Source organism: Balaenoptera physalus (assembly GCF_965194825.1).
Source record: "Balaenoptera physalus genome assembly, chromosome: 16".
Classification (NCBI taxonomy): Eukaryota; Metazoa; Chordata; class Mammalia; order Artiodactyla; family Balaenopteridae; genus Balaenoptera; species Balaenoptera physalus.
In genome coordinates, this window is record NC_138898.1 from 48,815,166 (window position 1) to 48,827,933 (window position 12,768).

Sequence of the window (12,768 nt, forward strand, 5' to 3'; positions counted from 1 at the left end):
TCAAAGTACCATGTCTGAACCCACAACTCCACTGGGAAGGTGATGTCACTGCATTTTCCAGACGGGGACATGGAGACAAGCCCAGAATTCAGCCATTTCTATGTTGTTTTGTATCAGTCTGTTTAGTCATTCAAATCTAAGACCTAGAGCGGTGATTCTCCAACCTGACTCCCCCTGGCGAGCCTGTTAAAACGCAGACCACGGGCCCCATCCCCATCATCTGATTCCCACTTTCCACAATCCAAGAACCTGCATTTCTAAGACGTCTCCAGGTAAGCTGACGCTGGGAGCTGGCACCACGCTTTGAGAACCACTAGTCGAGGCTGCCTCAGTAACAAACTCCGGGCATGCCGACACTGCCCGTCTGTCTGGGGACCACATTTCACGTGTCAATTACTTCCTAAAATGCAGGCAAATGCAGAGACACAGACTCGGGCATCTCACCTTGACAGGTTTACCTGGTGAATCGGTGTCTTCTGGCGGCTCCAAAAACAGGAATCACCAGGGCCCTTGTTAATGCCAGAGGTTTCCATTCCCTCCCTTGGAGGTTCTGGTTTATGGATACGAGACGGGCCTGGGAATTTCTATGTTAACAGGAACCCACAGGGATTCGCATCCATGAAATTTCGGGGAAGGAAGTCCTTCCCATGGAAGACCCTTACTTAACAGCTGAGCAAACGGAAACGTGAGGGCAACGCCTTCCCCAGACCTGCTCGACTTCACCTGTCTGAAGGAGAGTCCAGTCCCTGCAAAGAAACCCACACCCCAAACGAACCAGTGCAAGTTCACAGCGGGACGCAGCCCGGCCAAGTGTAGAGCCTGGCGCTCGGGAGCCCTGCGACCTCTGAACCTCTAATGTGTACCAGGCGTTTAGGGGTGATATCATTGAATTCGTGTAACAGCAGCCTTATGAGGGAGGCAGGTGGCTTCATCCTCAATTTCCAGATGAGGAAATAGGCCCAGAGAGTTAAGTCACTCAAAGTCACATGGGAAATAGGTACCAGAACTGAGATGAGACCAGCTTTGTCTCCCTGCAGAGACAGACTCTTGACCATGCCTGTCCTACCTGTGCTGTTGTGACATCATAAGGAATATATATATTTTCGGTCTTTGTCTGGGCTCCTAAAACTCTCAGAATCTCCTGAGTGGTAGAAGTGATGGGAGCACCTTTCATTATTCATTGCAAACCAGTTTCCATCATGCCTGAGTTTAAGTCAGTGATGACTGGTGGCTGGAAGCCCCTAGAAGGCTTCAGGATGTGGGCTGGTTGCCAAGGGAGCCAACCACGTGATTAGTGGGTTGGCACTTTCAGCCCCACCTCCACCCTGCCACCAGGAAGGGAGAGGGACTGGGGATTGACCTAGTCACCAACGGCCAATGATTTACTCAACATGCCAACACAATGACCTCCATAACAACTCTAAATGGAGGGGTTTGGAGAGCTTCCGGTTGGTGAAGCTGAGAGGGTAACACACTCAAACTCCACAGGGAGAGACGCTCCTTTGCTCGGGACCCTTCTAGATCTTGCCCTGCCTGTTCATCTGTATCCCTTATAATGTCCTCTATGATACACTGGTAACAGTAAATAAAGTGTTTCCCTGAGTTCTGTGGCCACTGTAGCAATTATCCTCATTTTATTGCACTTTGCGTCATTGTGCTTCCCAGATATTGCATTTTTTTACAAATTGAAAGTTTGTGGCAACCCTGCATCAAGCGAGGCTATGGGCGCCATTTTTCTAACAGCATTTGCTCACTTCGTGTCTCTGTGTCACATTTCGGTAATTCTCACAATACTTCAAACCTTTTCGTCATAATTATATTGGTTACAGTGATCTATGATCAATCTTTGATGTTACTATTGCAAAAGGATTACAGCTCGCTCAAGGCTCAGATGATGGTTAGCAAAATTTAGCAATAAAGTATTTTTAAATTAAGGCGTGTACATTTTTTTTTTCTTAGTCATAATGCTATTGCATACTTAACAGACTATGGGATAGCGTAAACATAACTTTTATATGCACTGGGAAACCAAAAAATTGGTGTGACTCGCTTTACTGTGATATTTGCTTTATTGCAGTGGTCTAGAACTGAACCTGCAATATCTCCGTGGTCTGCCTGTATTGAACTTAAGGACAAGCCAGACAGAAGTGTGGGTGACCTGGGAACCCACTATTTGCGATTGGCACCTGAAGTGGGGGGCAGTCCTGAGGGACTGAGCGCTTAACCTGGGGGTCTGTGCTGACTCCAGGTAGTGTTAGAATGGAATTAAACTGTAGGACACCCCACTGGTGTCCACAGAGAGGTGGAGAAGTGGTTGGTGTGGACAAAGTCCACACCTTAAGTGTGAGAAGTGTTGTGAGGAGAGAACCAGTTTTCTTCGAGTGGTGAAGGGAGATGTGTCCTAATAAAGGGCCCCTTGGAACCACCTGGCCTCCAGGTTCAGGGCAATGGTGTTTGGAGACCGTCCAGGAGGCGTGCTTGTCTGTATCTTCACTGACTACTTCCTGACACCCTCCCCACTCTGGGTGACTGGTGCCTGCCCTGCTTGGCCCACCTACAGTGGGTCCCTGAGTCCTGTCCTTCCCTCAGAGATCCCAGTTTACCTTTTTCCATCCCCTGCTCCTCAATGCACATGAATTCAAATTTCGTCTCTGGGCTGATCTCAGCTAGTGGTTCAGAAAGCCCTAGTTTATACTAAGTTGTGAATGACTGATGACATCATTTGACACTCTGCCAGGACATGCTGATTCAAAGGAATCTCCAGTTGGCGTTACAGGAAGGTGGGAGAGGTATTTTTGGACAGGCCATTCTACTTTTTAGAAGGTAAGGCAAAGGAGAGAGAAGATGCTATCCCACATTAGTTCCTCCCTTGACACCTTTCTACCTGGGACAGCGGGCTCTCAGTACCCCATTAGCCAAAGCTGTTCCTAAAAGTGGGAGGAGGAATCTCTACAACTTAAGGTCCCTGCGCACTGTGGCGACTGTGGGCCAACCCCAGGCACCGTCTTAAGCCCTGAAGGAACTTGCTGCCCGTTTCCTTGCTTTCCCTCAGCGCATCTGTGGATGAGCCTGCCTCCTAGGGCTCGGCTGGCACTCACAGGCTCCGTCACTGCTGAGCACGAGACCCCCACGAGAAACAGAAGCTGGGCGTCTGGCTCCCTTGCACAGCCCCGGAGCTCCTGGGGGGCCGGTGGTGTTAGGAGGCTGAGCTTTCCACACCGATGGTCTCATCTCCCTGCCTACTAACACAGGTAATTAAGAGAACTAATTAAGAATTCACACTGAGAGCCCAGAGGCCAGAGCCAGCCCTCTGATGCATTTTCTTTCATCCTCCAGTACTTTTATTATTTTAATACTTTCTAATTTAATTTCTCTCTCTCTTTTTTTTTTTGCCACGTCGTGGCATGCGGGATCTTAGTTCCCCAGCCAGGGATCGAACCCATGGCCCCTGCAGTGGAAGCTCGGCGTCTTAACCACTGGACCACCAGGGAAGTCCCATCCTCCAGTACTTTTAAAGTTGGGATCCTCTTACATAAAAATCTGGATTTCTGGCTTCTCTTGGAATATCAGAGGAATCAGAGGACCCACATTCACTCTTTTGTGACGGCATCTGCTTGGGACTGCGTTAGTAGCCTTCCCCTCCTGGAGGGGACCCCACCCAAAGTACCTGCCAACTCCAGGCCCACTCACGCACTGCCCATCATTCTGTCTGGCCCTGTAGGTTTCTGAATTTGTGACTAAATTGTTTTCCTATGTTTTGGTCTCTATGAAGGCCCCCAGTGCCCCAAGTCCTGGTCATTCACACACTCGAATGACATCCCCTTAAGTGAGGGCTGGATGACTTGACTGGCTTCTAGTGAACGGAATGTGGCAGAAGTGATGGGGTATCACCTTCAAGATTAGGTTCTTAACAGACTGTGGCTTTCATCTCTCTTGGTCTCTCCTGGATCACTCACCCTGGAGGAAGCCAGCCACCACTTCCTGAGGCCAGCCCTGTGGACAGGCCCACGTGGCGAGGGACTGAGACCCACCGAGTGACTTTTGAAGTAGGTTCCCCACCAATAAAGCCTTCTGATGAGACTGCAGCCTGGCCCACAACTTGACTTCAATCTCGTAGGGACCCTGAGTTGGAGGCACTCAGTTAAACTACACCCAGATTCTGACCTGCAGAGACTCTTATAAATGCTTGTTGCTTTAAGTCACTAAGGTTTGGGGCAATGAGTTACACAGCAATAGATAATATAGCTTTAGATTTTGCTGTGAAGGTGGTTTTCTGTTTACCACCTACAGACATTTGAAAGAATATTATCCTGGGAAATGGGCCTCCATCCTTTCACCTTAGTCTGGCGATCTGATGGTGACAGCCACACATAAAAGGTTTCCGTCTGCTGACTTTAGGTATCAGACCAATAGCCAAAACAGCAACATGAGGACTCCACATTATTGAACAGAGGCCAGAAGTCAATGCTATTAATACATCCATGATTCGTTGTGAACAGGAAGTTTGCCTTCTGATGGTATTTAAATCAATCAACTTAGAACAAGCTATCCCTCAGTTCTACAACCTCATTGATAAAATTCACTCTTTTAAGACACAATCCCTGGTTGGAGAAATCTGGGGACAAGGGAAGGAGAGGGTTGTAGGAGCAGTAGGGAATAAGTCATTTCAGTGTTAATTGTTAACAGTGCTGTTTAAAATTTAGAGATAAGGCAAACAGTTGGGTGGGGCATGTCTTTTCTGATAAAGTGTTTAGTGCTATGAATTTTCCTCTGATTGCTGTCTTAAATCTATGTCATTGATTATAACAGGTAGTGTTTTGATTATCTCTTTTTTTTTAATAGAAATTCTACAATTCTAGTATGTATCTCCCCTTTCACCCAAGGGTTGTTTATTAGAAAGTGCTGAAATTTCCAGGTGGAAGACTCTTTTGCTTTGAGTACATCCTTTCATTGTTATGCTCTGGCACTGTTTAACTAGGTCACCTAAAGATTATTTAATTATCTAAGGGGGGCACCTGTGTTTGACTTTGCTCTGTGCTGTTAATGAAGGACTCAGGCACTGTGAAGTTACAAGTCAGCCTGGAGATTTCTGTTCAGAAAAAAACAAGATAACCCCAAAGGACACAGTTTTATTGCCCTGTAGTACTACCACCAGTTTTGACTTGAACTTTAGCAAACTTATTACAGAATGACTTTTTAAGTCAACTACAAATACATCATCTGTCCAAGTGTTCTTTGAACCAGCTTTACACTGGCCTCCTGGATTCATGCATGGTTTGAATAAAGCTTTGACAGATGTTCCTTTTATATTGTATGAGATGTTCATTTTATATTGCATGATTTAATTTTTTGAAAATCATACATTGAAACAAGAGTCCTTCAAACCTACATCTTCCTCCTTGGTATCCTCCTAATTATAAAAACTCAGAGTTACAAGTAAGCCTGTAGAAATAACGTGGTTGAGGGGACCTGGGGGAATCTATTTCACTCCTGATGTTTAAAAGGCAAAGTTCCTTGAAGCAAGTGAGACTGTGCTGTGGCCTAACACGCAACATTTAATATCAGAAATGGATGGCCAAAATGTGCTGGGAAACTACCTTATAAAACCATGAAATCCATTGCTTTTTGGAAACACGAACAGGAATTGCTGTCCAAAACGTTCAGGGCATTCCTAGAAAGTCAGGCCCGGGGCAGGGGTAGGGGTGCAGGGTGTGCAATCTGTGTCCTGGAAGCATCTGGAGCAGATGGTGAAAGGTATGCATGTGTATCCAAAGAAAAAGCCAACCAATGCTCCAGAAAGAGGCCACTGTCCCCATGACCTCTTCAGATGCAGTTTCCTGGGGGACCTCTCTGGAGAAGGGTGAAGCGATCAGAGTGGAACCCTCAGGAAGGCTACATGGGATGGGGGTGGGGCGCCACATGAGAAAGTCAGGCCAGGTGCAATTCCCACCCCTGCCGGGGACTAATAACCAGCCCCTGGCACTTCAACCTCCCTGGGCCTCAGTTTCACCATCTGTGAAAGGAGGAGGTATAGACTAGACAAAACATAAGCCTTCACTCTCCAATACAGGAGCCACCTGCCACATGTGGCTGTGGAGCCTTTGAAATGCCGCTAGCCTGAATCAAGATGCACTCGGTGTAAAATACACACTGGATTTCAAAGGCGTGGTACTAAAAAAAAAAAAAAAAAAAAAGTAAAATATCCAATTAATATTTTTATATTGATTACATGTTGACCTGACAATATTTTAGATATACTAAGTTAAATAAAATATATTATTAAAAATCAATTTCGCTCATTTGTTTTCTTAAATGTGGCTACTAGAACATTTAAAATGACATCTGCAGTTCACTTTGTATTTCTATGGGGCAGCACTGCTCTAAGTCCTCTCCAGGTGTAAGCATCTAGGAAGAAGGAAAAGACACACCAAATACTGATGTCAGGTATGCTTTGCAATATTCTTACGAAGAATTAGCAAAACACTCTCTGACACAGATCACAGCAAGATCTTTTTGATCCACCTCCTAGAGTAATGAAAATAAAAACAAAAATAAAATGGGACCTAATTAAAAGTTTTTGCACAGCAAAGGAAACCATCAACAGAATGAAAAGACAAACCACAGAATGGGAGAAAATATTTGCAAACGAAGCGACCAACAGGGATTAATCTCCAAAATATAGAAACATCTCATGAAGCTCTATAACAAAAAAACAAACAACCCAATCAAAAAATGGGCAGATCTAAGTAGACATTTCTCCAAAGAAGACCTACAGATGGCCAAGAGGCACATGAAAAGATGCTCAGCATCACTAATCATTAGAGAAATGCAAATCAAAACTACAATGAGGTATCACCTCACACCGGTTAGAATGGTGATCATCAAAAAATCTAGAAACAATAAAGCTAGAGAGGGTGTGGAGAAAAGGGAACCCTCCTACACTATTGGTGGGAATGTAAACTGGCGCAGCCACTATGGAGGACAGTATGGAGATTCCTTAAAAAAATAAAAATAGAACTACCATGTGACCCAGCAATCCCACTACTGGGCATATACCCAGAGAAAACCATAATTCAAAAAGACACATGCACCCCAGTGTTCATTGCAGCACTATTTACAATAGCCAGGACATGGAAGCAACCTAAATGTCTATCGACAGAGGAACGGATAAAGAAGATGTGGTACATATATACAATGGAATATTACTCAGCCATAAAAAAAGAACAAAATAATGCCATTTGCAGCAAGGTGGATGGACCTAGAGATTGTCATACTGAGTGAAGTAAGTCAGACAAAGAAAGACAAATATCATATGATATTGCTTATATGTGGAATGGTACAAACAAACCTATTTACAAAACAGAAGTTGAGTCACAGATGTAGAAAACAAACTTGTGGTTACCGGGGGGAAAGGGGGGAGAAGGGATAAATTGGGAAATTGGAATTGACATATACACACTACTATATATAGAATAGATAACTAATAAGAACCTACTGTATAGCACAGGGAACTCTACTCAATACTCTGTAATGAACTATATGGGAATAGAATCTAAAAACGAGTGGTATAGGTATACGTAGAACTGCTCAGGGGGCGATCACACTGGTCCTCTTCCCGCACCATTCTCTGCTCCAAGAGGATCCCCCTCGGGGTCACGGACATGGCAACGAAAGACAGAACGAATCCCTCGTGGCAGTGCTCGAGCTGTGAATTGAGGATGACTTCCGGGCACTGTGCCGGGGCCACGGCTAGGCCTACGTGACATTTCTACCACCAGGCAGACACCCGCTCAGCCCACACGAGCTCCGTTGTCAATGGATAAAGGGGGTCGACACCAGCTTGGAAGGGCAGCTGGGAGCCTGATGGGGAGGGGTGGAAGGTGGGGAGGAGGAGGGACACAGCAGGTTTGGGCTACAGGGGCAGATCCGTGAGGGCACAGGGACAAGACCGGTGGAGAAAGAGCTGGGAGAAGGTGGAAGCACCGTCTGAAAGTCCTCGAATGTCAAGGTGAAGAGTACAGACCTGGTCCGGGGTGCAGCACGGAGCCGGGGTCTGCAAGCAGGCAACTCAGATGGATGGAATGACTGACAAGAAACAACCAACCAACCACATTCAGAGGTGGTGCAGATAGATTCTGGGCATCATCTGCAGTGCCCACAAAGGGAAGAACGAGACCCTAAGTAGGGAGTTGGATGTAGGGAAGGGAAGGAGGGGTGGATCCTGAAGACTTGAGGGGAATCTGCCAGCACTGGGCGCCTGGATGGGGTTGGGGAAGGGTGGCTTGTGGAAGCTAGGAAATCAAGGAAAAGGAGGGTTCCAAGATGATGCTGAGCTTCTCGGCCCTCAGCCAGGACCACCTAGAACTCTTCCAGCCCAGATGACGCCTTTCTTACTGTCTCTTTCACACAACACAGCCTTGCAATCTGACAGCTCTCCGTGTCCACTTCTATGATTAGGTGCAGATAACTTTGCTGCCTTGTCTAGGGCATCACCTGTCTGCCCCCACATGTTTTCACAGAGACCTTGCAGGGCAGGAAGATACTTTTCTCACGGGTGGTTGAGGAACATTAGCAATGATGCTGGGAAGGGCTGTGGACCATGTGTTTGTCCAGCACAGGATTTCTGTGGCCAGGCTTCCAGGAAGAGACTCCATGAGCACCATAACCCCGGGGCTTTCTCAATTACCCCAGAATGCTCAGACCATCCACCTTACCCAGGACCCTTGCGTCCTGCAACTCATCTGGGTCATTTCCAGGAGCCAGGACAGATGCGAAACCACAAATCGAGGCTCGCTGCTCGCGGTTAGCAACTCTGGCTTGAAAGCACACACTGGATAGGGGAAGATGACGCTGAAAAAGAGGTCTGCTGATTGTCTTTCAATGACCCACGCTTTGCACAAAATCATGTGAGCCCTAATAACCAAGAAAGGGATAATCAACATGTGGAATTCAGCTGTGAGCCAAGAATGTAACCACGAATTCCCACACCTTATGAAGTGGTCCTACCTGGATGTAGGGCATCGCTGGTGTGTGTGGAGGGCAGCCCTGCAGGGACACAAGAGGTTCACTGAGTCCCTAGATTCAACCCCGGCTCTACAGCAGAGGCCACTTCCTAGGAAAGACTGCGCTGGGGCCCCACTCAGGTCATCTGTCCTCAGAGTCCCTTTTACTTCTTTCACGAAGCATTGTTTTCTCTTATAATTCGTTATTATGGGTTTAATATTATATTTGATCAATATCCTTCTTTGGTACCAGACTGAAAGCCCCATGAAGTGGGATGGCTTCTGGCTTTTCTCTCCCTGGTGCCTAGGACAGAGGCTGGCTGATCACAGGTGCTCAATCAATGTGAGTCAAAAAAAAAGCATGACGAGTAAACGAAGAGCCAGTGGGTCCAGGGCTGTGCGGAGGGACAGCCCATCTCAGCAACCGAGTGCTACCCTGGCAACCCTGAGTGCTACCCTGGCAACCCTGAGTGCTACCCTGGCAACCATTTTTACAACGAACCTCCAAGGAGTCAGTATTAAATGTCCAAGGGGCAGTTGCCTTCATCCTTATGGATAACTGCATGCCTAAATTGTGGAATAATTAATAATAACTAACAATATTATTTATCTAATATTATAATAATGAATGATATTATTATTCCATAATAACTAATTACAAAATAGCCATAGTAAAGAGTAACAATGTCTATAAAGAAGAAGAGAGAAAGAAGTATAAGGTAACTATATCATCCACTTGGAGCACCTAATGAATAAATGAAACAATTTAAGCTCTGCAGAAAAAAAAAAAAAAAGACAACACCAAGTTATATAGTTCCAGCCACTTTCACACATTTTCCTCAAGGGCATTTGACTCAGGAGAGAAGAAGCAGACCTGCCCTCAGTGGGTTCAGGCAGCCTCTCACCTCTTGTCGGATGGATTCTTTCATAGGACATGGCCCAGAAATACAAGTTAACTACTTTACCTGTTATTCAACTGAAAAAAAAAAAAAAAAGATTTTTCCCAGGACTGCAGGAAAAACTGGCTACATTGGACTTAACAGTAGGTAGTATTGGGTCCAACAGATTCCTCAGGAATTTTCAAAGGCAGTTTGGACTCTATTCCATTTTCTCCTTTTGCTGGGACTTTAAAATCTAACTACTAGGTGAGATTCAGCCCCACTGCACTTCCTGAGCATAAGGTGCTGATTACGGACGATCCAATATTTAGGCTGATGTAGGCGGTGCCTTGGGAGAAGGGGGGTTTGGGTCCACCAGGATGAAATGAATATCTCAGCGAAAGACAGAATCCAGGAACCAAAGAGGAGTCAGGAGCCTGGTCCACGGGAGGCTTGAGGGGCCCCTCTTGTGCCTCCAGTGGTGGATTTTACACAGGTTTGATTCAAATCAAGTAAACGGGCTGCGAACTAAGATGGCTGCGTCCACAAAGCTTAACTCTTAGGACTGAGAATCGAGACCATCTGTGTCAACACAACTTAAGTATTTCTTCCAGGAAGTTATTGTAAACCAATAAATAACTCTGCTGTTCACCGCAGGAAATTCCTACAAAACAATCTGTCCTGGCACAGTTTGCTCACCTGGGAAAACAGCTTGCTGATCAATGGCTTACTCACCAAGATTCCCTTTAAGGCCCTCGTCTTGCTGTATCCACCCATCCTGAACTATATTACATCACAAACTTTGCTGAAACCCAGTCGATTCTCTGCCTTGAGAAGCACAGCTTAAAGGGTTTGGGCCTGGACCTCTAAACCCTATAAAGATGCCTCCTGACCTTAGACACCAATAGGCCTGTGCCCTGGCGATGCCCTCCTTGACAGCAGTTGCTTGAATGAACTTGGCTTTGCTTTACCAACAGGCTCTTCTGATGGATTTTTTGGAGCCCACAACTGACAGAATAAATCAGGTTTGGCCTCTTGGAAACAGGAAGCATATAAATGCTATGATTAGCCTATGACAGATTTCAAATGCACATTTCACCTCCACTTCCCTCCTCTTTTACATGATTCTGTATTTTCCAAATGTCTACAATGAGTTTGCATTATTCTGAGGGTGAGTGAGAGGATGCAAAGCAAACACCATAAGAAGAAAATCAATTCCCAAGTGTACATTAGAAACGATTGTCAGGTCTTAATTTAAAACACACACACACACACACACACACACACACACACACACACACACACACAGTATATAAAATACCCATTGAGCAGTTCATCTCGTTAAGCTAGCAAGGTCTCCCACTGACATCAAAAGGCATGCAGAAAAGTGGTCCAGTCTTAATCAGGCTGCCTTGGTTCTCTCAGGCCTCTGGGGTGTTGATAAAATACACCAGCAAAAACGTTCAGTCAGTTTAGGGTAAGGCCCAGGGATCTGTGTGTAGTTCTCTTTTTTTAATGAGCACTTAAGTGATTCACAGAATCAAGCCAAGTGTAAAAGCACAGGAGCCTACAGCCGACTCACTAGAATGCCAAGTCCAGCTTCCATCAAAAACGGTCCAGATGAAAAAGGACCAGGTTGGCAGTTGACAAAGAAAGGATGCCTCAACTGTCTCACTCAGGTGGCATCTCCCCATGCCTGGGTCCTGGGCCTGTCTGGAAGCACACTGACTCACAAAAGCCCCGACCTCCTGTAAAATCTGGGAATAGCTCACAGCTGGGCTCAGGCAGGGTCCCCAGCCAGAGCTGGCTCAGAGAGCAGGCTTCCCCCACCGTCCTCTGCAGCCCTGCAGCTCTCCGTGCAGCCAGCACGGGAAGTGAGATGCCCGTTAGAAACCCCAATCAAGGCCTCCTTTTACCTTAAAGAAACTTCCTCGCTTCTCCAGACCGCAGGCGCCCATGGTCCAAGCTGACATTTCCCGCGGCGAGACTCTACTGCACGCCTGGGACTCCTGAAGGTAGAGACATTTGTAATGGTTAGTCCAGCCTGTAGGAAATTCCTTTCTAAGCCACAGAACACTCACAACAACAGTCCTGCCAAGATCTTTTTCCATCAACAACAGAGTGCCATTTTATTTCCCACCAAAGCCCTTCCATCTCCTTTCAGGCTGATTTCCTGCTACAGACAGCACAGTTCCTAGACTCAGCCCCACCTCGCTGCCCGCTGCCCCCCTCCCGCTCCTCCAGCTGACGCCGAAGCCCCCTGGGACTGCGGAAAGCATAATGATTGCTCTGTGTGTTTGCTTGACCTCACGCTCAAGTCCTAAAGGGACAATGTTAGATGTCACTGTAATCTGCTCCAAAGCTCATGGACTTAATGTGGTTGATCACAGAAGGCCAGCGGAAGAGTGAGGGCCTGCATGTCCCAGGAAATCCTGCAGAAATGGGATGAGGTCATTATGAGCTTGGCTGGCCCTCTCCCTCCGGCAAGGTCAACACAAGGGCACTGGGAATAAATCCCTCTATTTTCTCCAAAGAAATCAAAGACTGGGATGAAATCCTGTGTCCCTGTTTTCAGAGATCAGTTTGTGTAAGAAACAGCTCCAGGATAACCGGGGAAGAGGGGAGTGGACTTTGGAACGTGGAGAGGAATTTAAGGGCATGATATGATTCTGAATCATAACTGTGGCTATTTGAGCTTGGAATTTCCCTCACTGGAGCATCAAAACCCAATAATCTTCCCTCCTGGCTGCAACGCCTTCCATGTCCACTTGTAAATAAAACACACACACACCCACGCAGCTGGCCCCGCCCCGGCCAGCATGCATGGAGAGGATACCTGGGGGAGCATCCCCAAACCATCCTCCTGGACCAGGAGCAATTATGAAACC

General features: G+C 46.5%; 1 protein-coding gene across 3 annotated transcripts in view; it reads right to left on the reverse strand.

The window, feature by feature from the left end:
* RIN2 (Ras and Rab interactor 2) overlaps nt 1–11,889 on the reverse strand; it is a 104,745-nt gene extending 92,856 nt beyond the window's left edge. For 2 of the 3 annotated variants that reach the window (XM_082431655.1, XM_082431652.1), the window contains exon 1: nt 11,797–11,884. In XM_082431655.1, the coding sequence (XP_082287781.1) occupies nt 11,797–11,853 (57 nt within the window). In that variant the 5' untranslated portion in view covers nt 11,854–11,884. Of the gene's footprint in view, nt 1–11,796 lie in introns of all 3 variants that reach the window. The other variant, XM_082431654.1, reaches the window with a different exon arrangement.
* Between the last annotated feature and the right edge of the window lie 879 nt (nt 11,890–12,768).